Below are 17,988 nucleotides of genomic sequence, written 5' to 3'. Positions count from 1 at the left end.
GGTTCAAACGATTCTCCTGCCTCAGCCTCCCGAGTAGCTAGGATTACAGGCATGTGCCACAATACCTGACGAATTTTGTATTTTTAGTAGAGACAGTGTTTCTCCATGTTGGCTAGGCTGGTCTTGAACTCCCGACCTCAGATGATACACCTACCTCAGCCTCCCAAAGTACTGGGATTACAGATGTGAGCCACTGCACCCGGCCTTCATAAAGCTTTTTTAAAAATCTTGTACACCAATTGATATGGCTAGGCTTTGTGTCCCCACCCAAATCTCATCTTGAATTGTAATCTCCAGGTTTTGAGGGAGAGACCTGGTGGGAGGTGATTAGATCATAGGGACAGTTTCTCCCATGCTGTTCTCATGATAGTGAGTGAGTTCTCGCAAGATCTGATGGTTTTATAAGTGTTTGACATTTCCTCCTACACAAACTCTCTTTCCTGCCACCTTGTAAAGAAGGTGCCTGCTACTGTTTACAATAGCAAAGACCTAGAACCAACCCAAATGTCCATTAACAATAGACTGGATAAAGAAAATGTGGCACATATACACCATGGAATACTATGCAGCCATAAAAAAACGATAAATTAGTGTCCTTCATAGGGACATGGATGAATCTGGAAACCATTATTCTCAGCAAACTGACACAAGAACAGAAAATCAAACACTGGATGGTATCAGTCATAGGTGGGTGTTGAACAATTAGAACACATGGACACAGGGAGGGGGCATCACACACTGTGGTCAGTTGGGGGAGACTAGGGGAGGGATTGTGGGGATGGGGAGGGTGGGGAGGGATAACGTGGGGAGAAATACCAGATATAGGTGACAGAGGAGGAAGGCAGCAAACCACCTTGCCATGTATGTACCTATGCAACAATCCTGCATGAGCTGCACATGTACCCCAGAACCTATAGTACAACTAAAAATGAAAAAAAGAAGGTGCCTGCTTCCTCTTCCTCCATGGTTTTAAGTCTCATAAGGTTTTCCCAACCCTGCAGAACTGTGAGCCAATTAACCCTCCTTTGTTTATAAATCACCCAGTCTCAAATAATATCTTAATAGCAGTGTGAAACAGACTAGTACACTGATATTCATGGCTACATTATTTATAATAGCCCAAAAGCAGAAACAACCCAAATGTCTACCAACTGAAGAATGGATAAACAGAAAGTGACATGTTTGTACAATGAAATATCATGCAATATAGAAAGAAATGAAGTGGCCCTGGTGCAGTGGCTCACGTCTGTAATCCCAGCATTTTGGGAGGCTGAGGCAGGTGGATCACTTGAGGTCAGGAGTTCAAGACCAGCCTGGTCAATATGGTGAAGCCCCATCTCTACTAAAAATATAAAAATTAGCTTGGTGTGGTTGTGGGACCCTGTAATCCTAGCTCCTCAGGAGGCTGAGGCAGGAGAATCACTTGAATCTGGGAGGCGGAGGTTGCAGTGAGTGGAAATCATGCCACTGCACTCCAGCCTGAGAGACAGAGTGAGAGTCCATCAAAAAGAAAGAAAGGAGGAAGGAAGGAAGAAGGAAATAAGGAAGGAAGGAAGGAAGGAAGGAAGGAAGGAAGGAAGGAAGGAAGGAAGGAAGGAAGTGATACATGCTACAACATGGATGAACCTACTTTAGAAACTGTAAGGGTCATTGCCAAGCTTAAAATGAGGAAACTGAGGCCAGTATGAGAAAATTAAATGCCAATTTATTCAGCTCCCGGGCGAGGTTCCATGGTCCCAGGGAAAGGGGCCAGAGAAGTCACGCTGGCTTCCCGAGATGCCGGGTTTTTATCGTTATAGCAAGTGAGGAGGAGCAGGATGTTCTGATTGGCCATGGGGAGCAGGACGCAGATGGGACAGGCTGCCATTGGTAGGTAGATGAGGCATGAGTTCTGAATAAAGGCATGAGTTTCGGGTACGCTTTGGTGCCGGGCTCAAAGCTAGGTGTTGAGTGCAAAGGGGCATGTTCTGGGAGTTAGGAGGGCTACGTGGCTATGCTGGGTGCCAGATGTAGTCAGGGGCTGAGTGCAGGGATGGGTGTGTCCGGCCACCTGGAGAGGCAACTGGCCTTACAGAAACATTATAGTAAATGAAAAGAGCTAGACATGAAAAACTACATGATTGCATTTATATGTGATATCTAGAATAGGCAAATCCATAGATAAGAAAAGTTAATTAAGGATTGGTGAGGGGATACAAATAGGAGGAAATTAGGAGTGGCTACTAATAGGTTTGTGGGTTTTCTGGTGGGAGGTAATGAAAATGTTCCGGAATTAGTGGTGATGGTTGCACAATACTGTAAATATATATATAAGAAATCACTCTATTGTACACTTTAAAACGGTAGCTTTTTTTCATGTGAATTTGTCTCAATTTTTAAAATTGTCAGAAAAAGCTATACAGGAGTAAGCCCTCATTTATTGGAAGTGCTGAAAAATAAAAAAGAACATACAGCCAGTTAGTCAAGAGAACCAATATAGGGTGGTTTTCTACAAGCCCAGGGAAGAGTTTTAAGAATAGTCAAAACTCACCCAAACAATTTCCCATGTGTTAATTCCATTCTCACCAGACATTCTTTTAATTATTATTATTTAGCTTCTCAAATTTTCATTTTGATAGAAAATTGCTGACCAGAGTGTGCAAAAAGTCAACTGACTAGAGCCTGCTGGTCTTCTTGGCAATATTTTTCAGGAAAAAAAGAATAAGTTAGATTGAAAATAGGGTGTGTGAGTGTTTTCTGGTCATGCTGCTGAGGCAGACTGACCCTCCCTCCTCCTAATTTTAGGTTTGACGTAAACATTCATGACCCTAGATATGCCAAGAGTATTTGAGAGAAATTTTATTACCCAGGGAACTAGTGGGGGTAGGAAAGTGGGGGAGTAGGTGCTGCAAACAGGTCTGGGCTGGCTTGAGAGAGGCAGAGGAAGTTGGATGGGCCTTTACAATGTCTAGTCTAGGAAGCCAGGCTGGGGAAAATGCTGCACAGGCTATAGATTTGCAAGTTTTAAATTTCTCAACTGCACCAATTTTTGTTGCCAGTTTTAAATTTCCCACCAATGCCAAAGAAGGAGACAGGCTGGAGAGAATTACAAGTTTTAAATTTCGCACTAGGGCCAAAAGCAGAGTCATGCAGGCTGTAGATGTGCTAATTTTACATTTCCTGCTGGCACCAAAGGAGAAGGTGCATGGACTTCATCACCCTGACCAGAAGCAGGGACCAACTATGCATGCTCCAAGATTTGGGGACTTTTCACTTTTCTGTTTATTTTGATTATTCTCTGTCTTTTGCTGTAAAGATTATTTTCAGGGTCAGAGACAAATAGCTGTATAGATAAGAAAGAAGAAACTAGCTCAAATAAAAAAAATTAGTAGGATTCAGTGACTGTGTTTATGTATGTGTTATGTGAGTCACACAGTATGTTCAGTCTGGGCAACTCTTAAGAGATGAACCGGGTCAGGCACGGTGGCTAATGCCTATAATCCCAGCACTTTGGGAGGCCAAGGTGGGCAGATCACCTGAGGTCAGGAGTTTGAGACCAGCCCAGCCAACATGGGGAAACCTTATGTCTATTAAAAATACTTAATTAGCTGGGTGTGGTGGTGCATGCCTGTAATCCCAGCTACTAGGGAGGCTGAGGCAGGAGAATCGCTTGAATCTGAGGTGAGCTGAGATCCTGCCATTGCACTCCAGCCTCGGCAACAAGAGCAAAACTCCATTTCAAAAAAAAAAAAAATGAGAGCCAGAGATGAACCAGTACTGCCATAAACCTTGCAGAGAAAATTGGGAGAGGGAACTTTTACAGTTCAAAGCACAATTTTTAGAAAACGTTTCTGTAAGCAGCATTTTGGCAAGTGTTTTTCCTGTAAATGTATGTTTCTTTTTTTGAGATGAGTTTCACTCTTTTTGCCCAGGCTGGAGTGCAATGGCACCATCTCGGCTCACTGCAACATCTGCCTCCTGGGTTCACGTGATTCTCCTGCCTCAGCCTCCCGAGTAGCTAGGATTACAGGCATGTGCCACCACACCCAACTAATTTTTTATTTTTAGTAGAGACGGGGTTTCACTATGTTGGTCACACTGGTCTTGAACTCCTGACCTCAGGTGATCCATCCACTTTGGCCTCCCAAATGCTGGGATTGCAGGCCTGACCTACCATGCCCAGCCATAAATAAATTTTTTCTTAGCACTTTCATAACTACTATAGGCATCCATATAGCAATTAGAAGTAAGAAAGACAAAACCATATGCTTAAAACAAAATGTGGTGGCCAGGTGTGGTGACTCATGCCTGTAATCCCAGAACTTTGGGAGGCCTAGGCAGGCAGTTCATAAGGTCAGCAAATCGAGACCATTCTGGCCAACATAGTGAAATTCCATCTCTACTAAAATACAAAAAATTAGCCGGGCGTGGTGGCACATGCCTGTAGTCCCAGCTACTTGGGAGGCTGAGGCAGGAGAAATACTTGAACCCGGGAGGCGGAGGTTGCAGTGAGCTGAGATTGCGCCACGGCACTCCAGCCTGGTGACAGAGCAAGACCCCATATCAAAAAAAAAATAGTATTTTGAGACGAGTTTAAAGTACAGTATTTTTTAAAAAAAACCGTATATATATAACGAGTGTCTTTAACTCTCACACACAAGGAAGACCCAGAATTCATGTTTCTATGTGGTTAGATATAGCGTATTTGGGAGGAAGATAACCACAGGTTAAATGGAAGGTTTGGTTACAAGAGGTGTAATTGCCCTTGCTCACGTGACCTTCGATGGTAAGTAAAGTAGCTGCACAAGTAGTACCCGCTGTCCGTGTCGGTTAGGAAAGGCGCCGGACATTCAGCGGGTGGAGTCAGCGTCTACCCATGAGGCAGCGCGCGCAGTTATATACCCCTCCCCGGGACTGAGGTGCCAGTTCCGCGCTGGAAGTCTCCGCGGGAGTCGCTGTTGCTGAGGCGCTTCACCGGCGTTTTCGCGCTCCTCCTCCTTCTCCTCACCCCAGTCAGGCCGATCTGCTCTGCTGTCGGTAAGCGTTCTCCGCCCCCGCCTGTGCTGCGCGGAAGCAGACAGTGGTTCTCCCGCACGGCCGAGGCAGCCTTCCCCAGAGGACGGTTCTGAGGGCGGCGGGCTGAGGGTCTGTAAGCCGGCGCGGGTCGACGGGGGTGCGGGGGAGGGGACAGGCTTGGCGGCGCGGTAGCTCGTGGGCCACCATCTTGCGCCGGGCCCTGAAGGGGGAGGGTTTTCTGGAGGTACAGCCTGGCGGGCCGCGGCGGGCTGTAGCTTCGCGGGCCGTAGCTTCGCGGGCCGCGGCGGCTACGGCCGCCTTCTCACCTGCGGAGTCTTGCCGGTCTGTTTCCCACCTGGTTTTGGCTTTTCTTTCTGGCGGCAACTCCCCTTGGTCTTTCGTACGGTCGATACCGCTGTTTGACGGAGACCCGCCCACCCTCAAGTCTCTTCAGTCAAACGAAAAGAGCCTTGAGGGGCTTCCGAACTTTCCGGCATCAGAGATCCTGCGACCCCTTCTTTCTGCCCAGGTTCCCTCCACACAGGGGACCGGTCGTTCCATGCCCACAACCTTGTTCTGGCCAAAGGGACTTCCCTTCTCTGTCACAGAAATTGTGCTCCATTCCGTTATTGTCTAGAGGATAAGAGCCCTGAGGAGAAACGTGGAGTTAAATCCACTATTTTTCTAACAGGGAAGTTTGCAGATTTTACTTAAAGGGATGGAACAAATTATGCTGAGTAGAATCCTGCTCTAGAGGTGGAGGGAGTTCCTCTCAACTTCTCTCAGGTTTTCACGTTTTTTAAGGAGAAATTCGAGAGGAAAATGTAAAGTGAACCAGCTTCTGCAAGCACGGGAGACCTTCCAAGGGATTCTCTTTGTTTGAAAAGATTTGTTTGGTGGAGTTCTTTAAATCTGCGAACTTAAATTTTTTTTCTATTGTTTTCAGGTTTGGACTATGAGTTGTAATGTCTTTTAGCGCCACTGAACATAAAATAGAAACCTAGAAGTAGAGTTTTAAACTACAAAAGTCTGCTCTTAATATTTGTGAGGTGTCCTGGTTTGGGGGTTACTGTGGAAACTCAGTCCCCTTAAGCAGAAACTTTACTGAGCCTACAAAGTCAGTGATTTGCTTATAAAATTAGGGCTGTTTACCTTTGATGTTTCTACAGCACTGTAAATTCCATTATAATAGTATTTTGCGTTTGTATATTTCATTGGTAGCACCCCTTTTGAGATGGGCTGGAGGGTGTTGATAGAACTGTTTGAAGATGAGGAAACAGCCTCAAGGACAGAACTTTACTGAGGTTGTGTGCCTGGGAAGTGATGGAACCAATTCTTAAACCTAGGCTTTCTGACCCTCATCCAGTGTTCAATTTGCTGTATTATGTCTCACTTTGTGTGAGAGTGAGGCCATCACAGAGAATAAGCAAGGAGGCTCACTTAAAAAATTTAAAAAGTTTTAATCAATTCCCTTTTCCTTTGTATTTTTATTAAGGCTTTTTTTTTTTTTTTTTTTGGGAGACTGAGTCTCACCCTGTTGCTCATTCTGGAGTGCAGTGGCGCCATCTTGGCTCACTGCAACCGCCGCCTTTCAGGTTCAAGTGATTCTCCTACCTCAGCCTCCCGTAGTTGAGATTACAGGTGCCCACCACCACGCCCGGCTAATTTTTTTGTTTTTTAGTAGAGACGGGGTTTCGCCATATTGGTCAGGCTAGTCTCGAACTCCTGAGCTCAAGTGATCCGCCCGCTTCAGCTTCCCAAAGTGCTAGGATTACAGGCGTGATCCACTGCACCCAGCCGTTTTTCAACTTTTTAATACTTTAATGTTATTTCCAAGCATGTTGAAAAGTTCAAGAATAGCCTATTGGAAAAGTTCTTAGGTTGAAAAACTTCAAATCTCAGCTTTTCCTGTTCAACCTATTTTCCCTAGTTACATTTTCTAGTTTAGTCTGGCTTTTGCAGTCCAGTGTTTTACTACTCAGCCTTGTCTTTTTTTAGTAGGGGAGAGGAGAACAAGGGGAAGGGGATATATAATCCTGTGTCCTCCTCTCCCATTTGTTTTCTTTCCTTTATTCAAGAGGATGTTTAGAACCATACCAATAAATTTTTGTTGCTGTTCTCCTAACTAGGCAGGTGAAATACTTAAACAGAATGGCAATATTTGAAAATACGAAGTAATCTATAGTTTTAAGTGACAGGATATTGGAAATTTATGTAGAAAACATTTTATTATGCAAAAGTAACTTTTTCCAAGATCATAAATATTTATCACTTATGTTCACTTATTAGATATGTAACCCTAAATATTTTTTCTGTGTCTTCCTGCTTCAGAGAGAAACTTAAAAAATACTTGGTTTTGGCCCAGGGTGGTGGCTCATACCTGTAATCCTAGTACTTCAGGAGGCCGAGGCAGACAGATTACATGAGGTCAGGAGTTCGAGACCAGCCTGGCCAACGTAGTGAAACCCTGTCTCTACTAAAAATACAAAAATTCCCTGGGCATGGTGGTGGGCACCTGTAATCCCAGCTACTTGGGAGGCTGAGGCAGGAGAATTGCTTGAAGCCAGGAGGCAGAGGCTGCAGCAAGCCAAGATTGTGCCACTGCACTCCAGCCTAGGTGACAGAGCGAGACTACGTCTCAAAAATAAATAAATAAATAAAACTTGGTTTTCAGTCAGTTTGTCTTAAGTAATGATTCAAAAATATTTTATTTCCTCCGTTTTTTTTTGTTTGTTTGGTTGGTTGGTTGGTTGGTTGGTTGGTTTTTTTTTTTTTTTTTTTTGAGACGATGTCCGTCTTGCTCTGTCACCTAGGCTGGAGTGCAGTGATACTATCTCGGCTCACTACAGCCTCTGCCTCCTGGATTCAAGCGATTTTCCTGCCTCAGCCGCCTAAGTATCTGGGACTACAGGTGTGCGCCACCATGCCCGCTAATTTTTGTATTTTTAGTAGAGACGGGGTTTCACCATGTTGGCCAGTCTGGTTTCAAACTCCTAACCTCAGGTGATCCACCTGCCTTGACCTCCCAAAGTACTGGGATTACAGGCATGAGCCACCATGCGCCACCTTCCTCCGTAATTTGAATCAAAAATATATGTCTAGAATTTTTTTCCCAGTGCTCTGCATGTTCAGAGAAACATCACTAGGAATGAACTGTAGAAATTACCCCTGACAGTATAATGTTTGTCTAGACTTTATTCATTCACTGCAAAGTAGTTTTTTTAAGCAGTATTTCTTTTTTCTTTTTTTTTGTTTACTTTTTAATTTTTTATTGGCAAATGATAATTGTATGTTTATGGGGTACAATGTGATGTTTTGATATATGTATGCAGTATTGAAAGAATCAGGCTAACTCACGTAGCCATCACTTTACCAATTTATCATTTTATTATGAGAATGTTAAAACTCTATTTTAGCAATTTTGAAATATACAATACATTATTAGTATTAGCTGTGGTCACATTGTAGTGCAATAGATAACTAAAACTTATTCCTCCAGTCTAATTAAACTTTGTACCCTGGGATCAACATCTTCCTTTTCCCCATCTGTTTCACCCCGGAACACCCAAGCCTCTGGTAAATATCTTTCTACCCTCTGTCTCTATGAGATAAAGTTTTTTAGATTCCACATGTAAGTGAGATCATACAGTATTTTTCCCCAGAGACTGATAAGAGAATCCAGCTGCCTTTTATTAAGATAAATACTAAAAACATTTGCAAAAATGTAAATCAATATTACTTTTCTCATTAGATTTATTTTTTAAAATTATTCTCATTAAAAGTATTTTTATTAACTTGTAATGGGCTTGTAAATATTTTAAATTAAAGCATTAAAATAATTTCTAATATGGAAAATACCAACGCGTATTACCCATATAAATACAAAGCTCACTGGCATTCTCAATAAGTTTTAAGTGAAAAGAAATCCTGGGACAAAAGAGTTTGAGAACTGATGTGATGCAGTTTATGATACCATTTTAATTGAGCTCTTTATGTGAACTAGATTTGTTTGTTTTTTTTTTTTTTTAGGTACTCGTACTCATCAACTTATGGTATGACTTTGGGTAAAGAAGGAGAAGTTGAGAAAAATAGTGCAAAGTACTGTTAAAGAATATTTCATGTGCTTTATTTAATGTTCACAGTAGTGCTGCGAGGAAGGTATTACTGTTTTCGTTTTACAGATAGAAAAACTAAGGCTTGCAGAGGTTACGTAAACTTCCTATAGATTTGGCAACCAGGAAGTGGTAGACCAGAAATTCCCACTCAGGTTTTCAGTCCCTGTGTCCAGTGTTCCCATCATTACACTTATTTGATATTTTCCCTGGTGGATAAGTTTTGCTCCTATAAAAAGCAAATTAATAATACATACTTCTTGAGATTACTTTAGGAATTAGTGATTATAGAATATCTTATGAAACTTATATAAAATATTTACTATAAAGATTGGCTTCAAAAGGCCAGTAATTGTATGTTAGTGTTTTCCCCATGTTATATCTTTTTTATTTTTTTATTTTTTGAGATGGAGTCTCGCTCTGTTGCCCAGGCTGGAATGCAGTGGTACGATCTTGGTTCACAGCAATCTCTGCCTCCTGGATTCAAGTGATTCTCCTGCCTCAGCCTTCCAAGTAGCTGGGACTAGAGAGGTGCGCCACCATGCCCGGCTAAGTTTTGTATTTTTAGTAAAGATGGGGTTTCACCATATTGGCCAGGCTGATCTCAAGCTCCTGACCTCATGATCCACCTGCCTGGACCTCCCAAAGTTCTGGGATTACAGGTGTGAGCCACTGTGCTCAGCTATCTTTTACATATGAAAGATAGTAAAAACCTATGCCTATAAAGTCTTTACCCTGTATATAATGTAAAATTTTTTGTAGAAAGTATATTTTATTATAGTGCCCTATCCAAAAACTGTCATAAAAGTAAATGTTTTAAAATATTGGCAAACTGCAAAGTATTATACTAATGAGTTTCAAATCTTAGTGTAAACTATTTTCTACAAATAGATGAAGTATGAAAATTAACAGAGACAAAAGTTGAAAATGAATATATTAGGATGAAAATAATAAAGTTATAAAATGTCTTCTTAAAATATACCCGGACTTCCTGTGTTCAGGCTTTCAGAAAAAAAAGATAATTTGCACAATATAAAAACTTGGACAAAGAAAAGATGGAGAGCCTCTGTTTTCTTTCTGAATTGTATGTAATTTGTTCCCAAAACCTACTTTGGAAGTGTGAATTATTAAGATGCCAGTGAAATTGTCTAAGGAACCGAGGTATAATCCAGTGTTTCTTGGATTTAAGTACTATACCAATTACTTCTTGTTATAAGAAAAACATTTCACAGACACCCCTGAACTTAAAATGTTTGAAATATTCTTAGAGTTCTTAACCATAAACAAAGCAGTCAAGTGAAACTACAAAACCATTGCCATTCGAATCAACTTTTATATATTGAGTCAATATGTATTTTGCTGAAACAGAGTCACTGCCTACTTCTATTGAGTTTTCCATACCTATAATTCATACTTATTACATATAATAGCAAGGTTTTTTATTTGAACCCTTTCAGTACCTTCATTTCTATAGCTAACAATATTGTCATTGCCCTTCATTTAGTGAAAATACATTATTTAGGTATATAAGGTGGTCACCCAGGGAATCCCCAGAGTAGGCTTATGTTAATTTTTTTAGATAGCAAAAATTAGCAAAACAAAAAGAATTATATTGTTATAGAGCTCTCTTGCACAATCTGTAATTTATCTGTTTTCCTGAGAAGTCTGTTGATCCTGGTTTGAAAAATGGAGTAACATTGATGAGTTTATTAATAGTCTTAAACACAGTTGCCAGAAACCTAGCTCAAAGTAGATTAAACCAAAATGAGTAATTTTTTTCTCTCTTAACTGAAAAGCTTTAGGATAATTTGCTTCAGGCATGGCTAGCTTCAGGTGTTTAGATGGTATCATCAGGACTTGAATGTTTACCTACTCTCCTTTTCTCTCTCTACTCCAGAATCTTATGGCTTTGCTCTCTTTGTTAGGTTCTTTTTTGGTACTCTTTCTCCACATTACTCCCAAGCTTATATCCTACCAGCTTATTATTTTCTTGATCGCATTATTGAGATACAATTCATATAGCATACAATTTACTCATTCGAAGTGTGCAATTCAATGGTTTTAGTGTTTTCACAGTTATGCAAGTAGCACCACAGTTAATTTTAGAATATTTTCGTCACCCCAATAAAAAACCTTGTACACAAGCATTAATAGTCGCTTCCCATTTCCTACCAACCCTCCCAACCATATGCAGCCACTACTCTAACTTTCTGTCTATGGATTTGCCATTTCTGGACATTTCATATCAATGAAATCATATGCGGTCTTTTGACTGTCTTCCTTCACTTAGTATAATGTTCTCAAGGCCCATCCATATTATAACATGTATCAGTGCTTCATTCCTTTTTATTGCCAAATAGTATTCAGTTGTATGGACATATCACATTTTGTTTATCCATTCTTGAACTGATGGGTATTTGAGTTGTTTCCACTTTTTGGCTATTGTGAATAATGCTGCTATGAACATTTATGTGCAAATTTTTGTGTGGACATATGTTTTCAATTGTCTGTCTCTAGGAGTATAATTGCTGGGTCATGTGATAACTGTTTAACGTTGTGAGGAACTGCCAAAGTGTTTTCCATAGTGGCTGCACCATTTCACGTTCCCATCAGCAGTGTATAAGAGTTCCAATTTCTCGGCCAGGCGGGGTGGCTCACGCCTGTAATCCCAGCACTTTGGGAGGCCGAGGTGGGCGGATCACGAGGTCAAGAGATCGAGACCATCCTGGCCAACATGGTGAAACTCTGTCTCTACTAAAAAATACAAACATTAGCCGGGCGTGGTGGCGCACGCCTGTAGTCCCAGCTACTCGGGAGGCTGAGGCAAGAGAATTGCTTGAACCCGGGAGGTGGAGATTGCAGTGAGCCGAGATTGCGCCACTGCACTCCAGCCTGGTGACAGAGCAAGACTCTGTCTCAAAAAAAAAAAAAAAGTCCCAGTTTATTTACATTCTTGTCAACACTTGTGATTATCTGTCTTTTGATTCTAGCCATACTAGTGGGTATAAAGTGACATCCATTAACTATTTAAATGTTTTTTGTTGTGGCAAAATACATATAACTATTTACCTTTTTTTTTTTTTTTTTTTGAGATGTCTTGCTCTGTCACCCAGGCTGTAATGCAGTGGTGTGAGATCTCGGCTCACTGAAACCTTCGTCTCCCAGGTTCAAGCAATCTCTTGCCTTAGCCTCCTGAGTTGAGTAGCTGGGATTATAGGCACACACCACCATGCCTGGCTAATTTTTGTATTTTTAGTAGAGACGGGGTTTCACCATGTTGGTCAGGCTGGTCTCAAACTCCTGACCTCGTGATCTGCCCACCTTGGCCTCCCAAAGTGCTGGGATTACAGGCATGAGCCACTATGCCCGGCCCTATTTACCATTTTAACTATGTTAATCTATTATTTTTAACTTTTTGTAGAGCAAAGTCTTTTAAAACATAGTTGAATTTTAGGTATATAAAAGCTGAAAGAAAAAATAATAGGAATTATTCATACAGGCAGTCTTCAAAAAAATGAATGGTTGGTGTTCAATAGGTGTTTCATAAGTCAGTTTTCAGAATTCATTTTTCCCCCAGAAGAACAGTGTTAACATGGGCATAGTATCCCCACCTGAATCAATAGCTGAAATATGGAGTGTTCTTTCTTCTTTTGCCTATTTTGATGCCAACTCTGAGTTGCAGAACCTAGAGACCCTCAGTAGTTGCTATTAAAGGAGTTCTAAGATTCCCACTGCATATCTTTGCTGGATATTCCATTTCTCTGTCAGCTGACTTAATCCCCCATACAATTCCTTCCCTACCACCAAAATTCTAATGTGGTGACTTTCGGGGTTTTTGTGATGATAGTTTTAGAAGGCTTAAATCCTTCCCCAAAGGAATCCGTGAAATTTTATGTATTTGTTTATTTTTAAACTGGAACTAAGTATGGTAGTATTCTTTTGACGTGTTGTCCCATGGAAATTCCATGGCTGCATCATCCACTACAGTAGCCACTAACCACTTGTGGTTTTTGAGCACTTGAAATGTGGCTAGAGTGACTGAGGAGCTGGATTTTTTTTTTTTTTTTTTTGAGACACAGTCTTCCTCTATTGCCCAGGCTGGAATGCAGTGGTGCAGTCCGGGCTCACTGCAACCTCTGCTTCCCGGGTTCAAGCGATTCTCCTGCCTTAGCCTCCTGAGTAGCTGGGACTACAGGCATGCGCCACCACACCCGGCTAGTTTTATTTTCAGCAGAGTTGGGGTTTCACCATATTGGCCAGGCGGGTCTTGAACTCTTGACCCCATGATCCACCCACCTCAGCCTCCCAAAGTGCTGGGATTACAGAGGTGAGCCACTGTGCCTGGCCTGGATTTTTATTTTTTAATAAAGTTGAAGTAGCTGCATGTGGCTAGTGGTTACCTCATTGGACAGCACAGCTTTGGACTGAAGTTATCACTCGGCATCCAAAGATAGCCAACTTTTTAGAGTGTTTTTGAACGTACCAATTGAGACTCGTTAGGGGCTGCATTGGGCCTCACAAGCTATCTCTATAACCATAGGCAGTAGATGTGACTTGTTTATATGGACTGCTTGTACATTTAGTAATCATTTTAGGATGGCTATGCCAATAAATATTTTATATGATTATTTATTTGAAGTGTTAAGCCAGGCACAGTGATGTGCACCTGTAGTCCCAGTTACTTAGAAGGCTGAGGTGGGAGGATCACTTGAGCCCAAGAGTTCAAGGCCATATGGTATGTGATGATCGGTCATGCCTGTGAATAGCCACTGCACTCCAGCCTGGGCAACATAGCAAGAGACCTTGTCTCTAAAAAATAAAAAAATAAAAAAAACTAGTGTTATATGAGTCCCATAGGCTGTGCAATTGCGACTTTAAAAAATGCTGTGCTCATGTATACCTATGTAACAAACCTGCGTGTTCTGCACATGTACCCCAGAGCTATTAAAGTACAATGTAAAAAATAAACTGCATGTCAAAAAAAAATTATATGCTCTTGGTAGCAATAGATTTTTAATGGTGAGCAAGAATTGTCTTATATTTATCTACATGACATATGCATTACCTTAATTCTAGTTTAGGAACAAGCACTAGCTATTCAAATAGGTGAGTTTAAAGAGATGTGAATAGTCAGACCTCAGAACTAGAGACATTTACTAAATTACAGAATTTACTGGAGACTCTTGTAGAAATCCAAACATTTATATAAGTAACTTCTTCTGGAGTTAAAGTAATATTTTCCCCTTTGGTCTAATTCAATCCAAATAATTTGGAATTAGGGAAAGTTTGCTTTTGCCATCTGGAAGATAAAGACAAATGTGGAGACTGAATTAGCTCTGTGTATCCTACTTTAGATTTCTGATGTCTAATTTTTACCTTTTTTGTTTTATAACTGAAATCATATTTTAAAAATGTTTATTCTGTGTGTAAAATATATGGTATGTGCAGTGCATAAGAATTCAGAATACAAATTCCTGTTTCAGAAAGCAATTGAACATTTTTTTCATAATGTTTAATGTAACAGCTTTTTGAAAAGCCCAAGGCCAGGCGTGGTGGCTCAAGCCTGTAATCCCAGCACTTTGGGAGGCTGAGGCGGGTGGATCACGAGGTCAAGAGATCGAGACCATCCTGGTCAACATGGTGAAACCCCATCTCTACTAAAAATACAAAAAATTAGCTGGGCATGGTGGCACGTGCCTGTAATCCCAGCTACTCAGGAGGCTGAGGCAGGAGAATTGCCTGAACCCAGGAGGCGGAGGTTGCGGTGAGCTGAGATCGCGCCATTGCACTCCAGCCTGAGTAACAAGAGTGAAACTCCGTCTCAAAAAAAAAAAGAAAAAAAAAAGAAAAGCCCAAAGAACCATAGACAGATTGTACTTCTGAAAATAAGGACTATGACTTACTCATCTTTGTATTTTTCCCTAGAACCTAGCACAGTACCCTGAGCACAAAAGACAATGAGTAGTTACTTTATAATGAATTGATCTATTATGCAATTTATCCAGTTATTTCTTTGTTACTTTTTGGTTTAAAGTTTATTCAAAAAACTAAAAATATCTAAATGTATGTGTTTTCTTATAGTAATAATATTTCTGAAATGTGAAGAATAGGCATCAGTTAAAGATTAATGTCATTTAGCATTTCAGAATTCAGATTTGCTAAAACAGATATATTACAGGATAATTACTCATTTTTGGACAAAGATGCCTTTTAAAGTTTATTTGTAATATGATAACTCAGATTTCTTCAAGTAGTTAATACATTTAACATTTTATTTAGTAAATTTGCATTCATTTGGGAATGAACCAATTAGGGAAAATGAATTACCTGTATGTATTAAACATATCAAACTCAAAAGGTAGGTTTTTTGTAGGAGAAAAAGACTAAATTTGTATGCATTTAATTTAACAAAATTCACACTAGTAGACATCTTCATTTTAGAGGGTGGAAAACTGAGACCTAGCTTACTGTCTTGTCTGGAGTCATATGGTGAGTGTGCTGGAGATCAAAATTAGACCCAAAGATTTTGGATCTCAGGTTTCATGTTTCAAAACTTGGTGTTCAAGTGACTCATAACACTGATTGATGTCGTGTTGGTACTTAGGTGACCTTGCAACTTGATGGATGACGGCAAAACTTTTCAACCAAAAAGTAAGTATTTCTGCTGCTGTTGATACCAATAGACATGTTTTTTATACTGTAAACCTTTCTTCAAAAGAAAAGATTGGAGACAGAAGTGAGCACATTTTCTTAAAAACAAATATTTACTTATCTATTTATTTTTAAGACAGATTCTCACTCTGTCACACAGACTGGAGTACAGTGGCATGATCTCAGCTCACGGCAACCTCTGCCTTCTGGGTTCAAGTCTCTTGAAAGGAGGGAATAAAGGAGAGAGACAGGTAGAAATAGGTGTGTATGTGTGGGCACATGCACGTTTCTATATACTCCCTGTTTTTTCAAGCTAAAAAATTGAAAGCGTGCACTTTCAGTTGTTTAGCTGTTTTTCTTTTTTTTTTTTTTTTTTAATTTTTTATTGGATTTTAGGTTTTGGGGTACATGAGCAGAGCATGCAAGACAGTTGCGTAGTTACACACATGGCAGTGTGCTTTGCTTTCCTTCTCCCCTTCATCCACATTTGGCATTTCTCCCCAGGCTATCCCTCCCCACCTCCCCCTCCCACTGGCCCTCCCCTTTTCCCCCCAATAGACCCCAGTGTTTAGTACTCCCCTTTCTGTGTCCATGTGTTCTCATTTTTCATCACCCACCTATGAGTGAGAATATGTGGTGTTTCATTTTCTGTTCTTGTGTCAGTTTGCTGAGGATGATGTTCTCCATATTCATCCATGTCCCTACAAACGACACAAACTCATCATTTCTGATTGCTGCATAATATTCCATGGTATATATGTGCCACATTTTTCCAATCCAGTCTATTATCAATGGGCATTTGGGTTGATTCCAGGTCTTTGCTGTTTTTCTAATAATTCCTTCCACATTTCTTCATTTTTAAAACTCATATATATATGCAGTTGTCTCTTGAATCATCAAGTTTTGCCATTACCTAGTGATTTTCTGTCAAGGAAGATGAGGATTTTAGTTTTCTTAAAAATTTCCCTCCTTTTAAGCATCTCTCAATGTAGTTATAGCTCAATTTTTGAGTGAACCATGTTCGATGATTTTATGATAACTGTAATAAATAATGTTCACAGGTGAGCATGGTACTTGTTAATATATTATGATGGGTAAGTTTTCTTTTTTTTCTTCCTTTTTTTATATATTGCTCAATTAAAATTTTTCATTTTATAAATTAGCAGTTTATTAAAACCTATAGCCACTCACACCCTTCCAGAGCATCTTTCTTTTTATTTTCTGAGACAGAGCCTCATGCTGTCACCCAGGCTGGAGTGCAGTGGTGTGATCTTGACTCAGTGCACCTCCACCTCCTGGGTTCTAGCAATTCTCGTGCCTCAGCCTTCCACCTAGTTAGGATTAAAGACATGAGCCAACATGCACCACAAATTTTTATATTTTTGTTTTCAGTAGAGATGAGATTTTGCCACGTGGGTGACACTGGTCTCACACTCCTGACCCCAAGCCCGCCTCAGCCTCCCAAAGTGCTGGGATTAAGATTGTGAGCTACTGTGCCCAGCCATATCCATCATCCCCTTTTTTTCTTGAGACTGTGTCTCCAGCTGTCGCCCAGGCTAGAGTGCAGTGGCATGATCTTGGCTCACCGCACCTCCCCCTCCCGGGTTTCAGCAATTCTTGTGCCTCCACCTCCTGTGTTGCTGGGAATGCAGGGGTATCCCACCACCATGCCCGACCCCATGGCCTCTTAATTCACTTTTCCTATACTATGAAACTTGTCAGGTTATCTAACAATTTAAAGTTTAATATTTTGGAGGATTGGTAGGTCCCTTGGAAGTGGTATTCTCCTGCACTATTCTGGCTTGTTGCTCTAGGCCTGCTGCACAGCTATTGCTCTGGGACTTTGTTTTGTTTTTGTATTGTGCTGAATGTCATATTTTCTGCATCCTTTGATGTTTTCCTCCTTAAATCTCATTTTGGTGGATTCTTCCTGAGAAAGGATGAATGAGAGGGAGATGTTGTATAATATTGCTGGTCTTTATTCTTATTTATTTATTTATTAGAGATAAGTCCTTATCCTGTTGCCTAGGCTGGTGTGCAGTGGCACCTTTATGATTCTCCCACCTCAGCCTTCCTAGTAGCTGGGGCTAGAGGTGGACGCCACCATGCCTGCCTAAGCTGTTCTTTATTCTTGTTTGTTTGTTTTGAGACAGTCTCACTCCATCACCTAGGCTGGAGTGCAGTGGCAGGGCCCTATCTTGGCTCATTGCAACCACCGCCTCCCAGGTTG

General features: G+C 40.8%; 1 protein-coding gene across 6 annotated transcripts in view; it reads left to right on the top strand.

Annotated features, from left to right (window-relative positions):
* The first annotated feature begins 4,903 nt into the window (after nt 1–4,903).
* ZNF280C (zinc finger protein 280C) overlaps nt 4,904–17,988 on the top strand; it is a 63,921-nt gene continuing 50,836 nt past the window's right edge. For 2 of the 6 annotated variants that reach the window (XR_013531380.1, XM_078362294.1), the window contains exons 1-3: nt 4,904–5,016; nt 15,712–15,758; nt 15,895–16,019. Coding sequence is in view for 4 of the 6 variants with exons in the window: in XM_078362294.1 (XP_078218420.1) it covers nt 15,935–16,019 (85 nt within the window). In the remaining 2 variants the exon portion in view is untranslated. The other 4 variants (XM_078362295.1, XM_078362296.1, XM_078362297.1 and 1 more) reach the window with 4 other exon arrangements.

The sequence above is a fragment of the Callithrix jacchus genome, chromosome X, assembly GCF_049354715.1.
Source record: "Callithrix jacchus isolate 240 chromosome X, calJac240_pri, whole genome shotgun sequence".
Classification (NCBI taxonomy): domain Eukaryota; kingdom Metazoa; phylum Chordata; class Mammalia; order Primates; family Cebidae; genus Callithrix; species Callithrix jacchus.
This window is presented reverse-complemented; position numbering and strand designations above follow the sequence as displayed.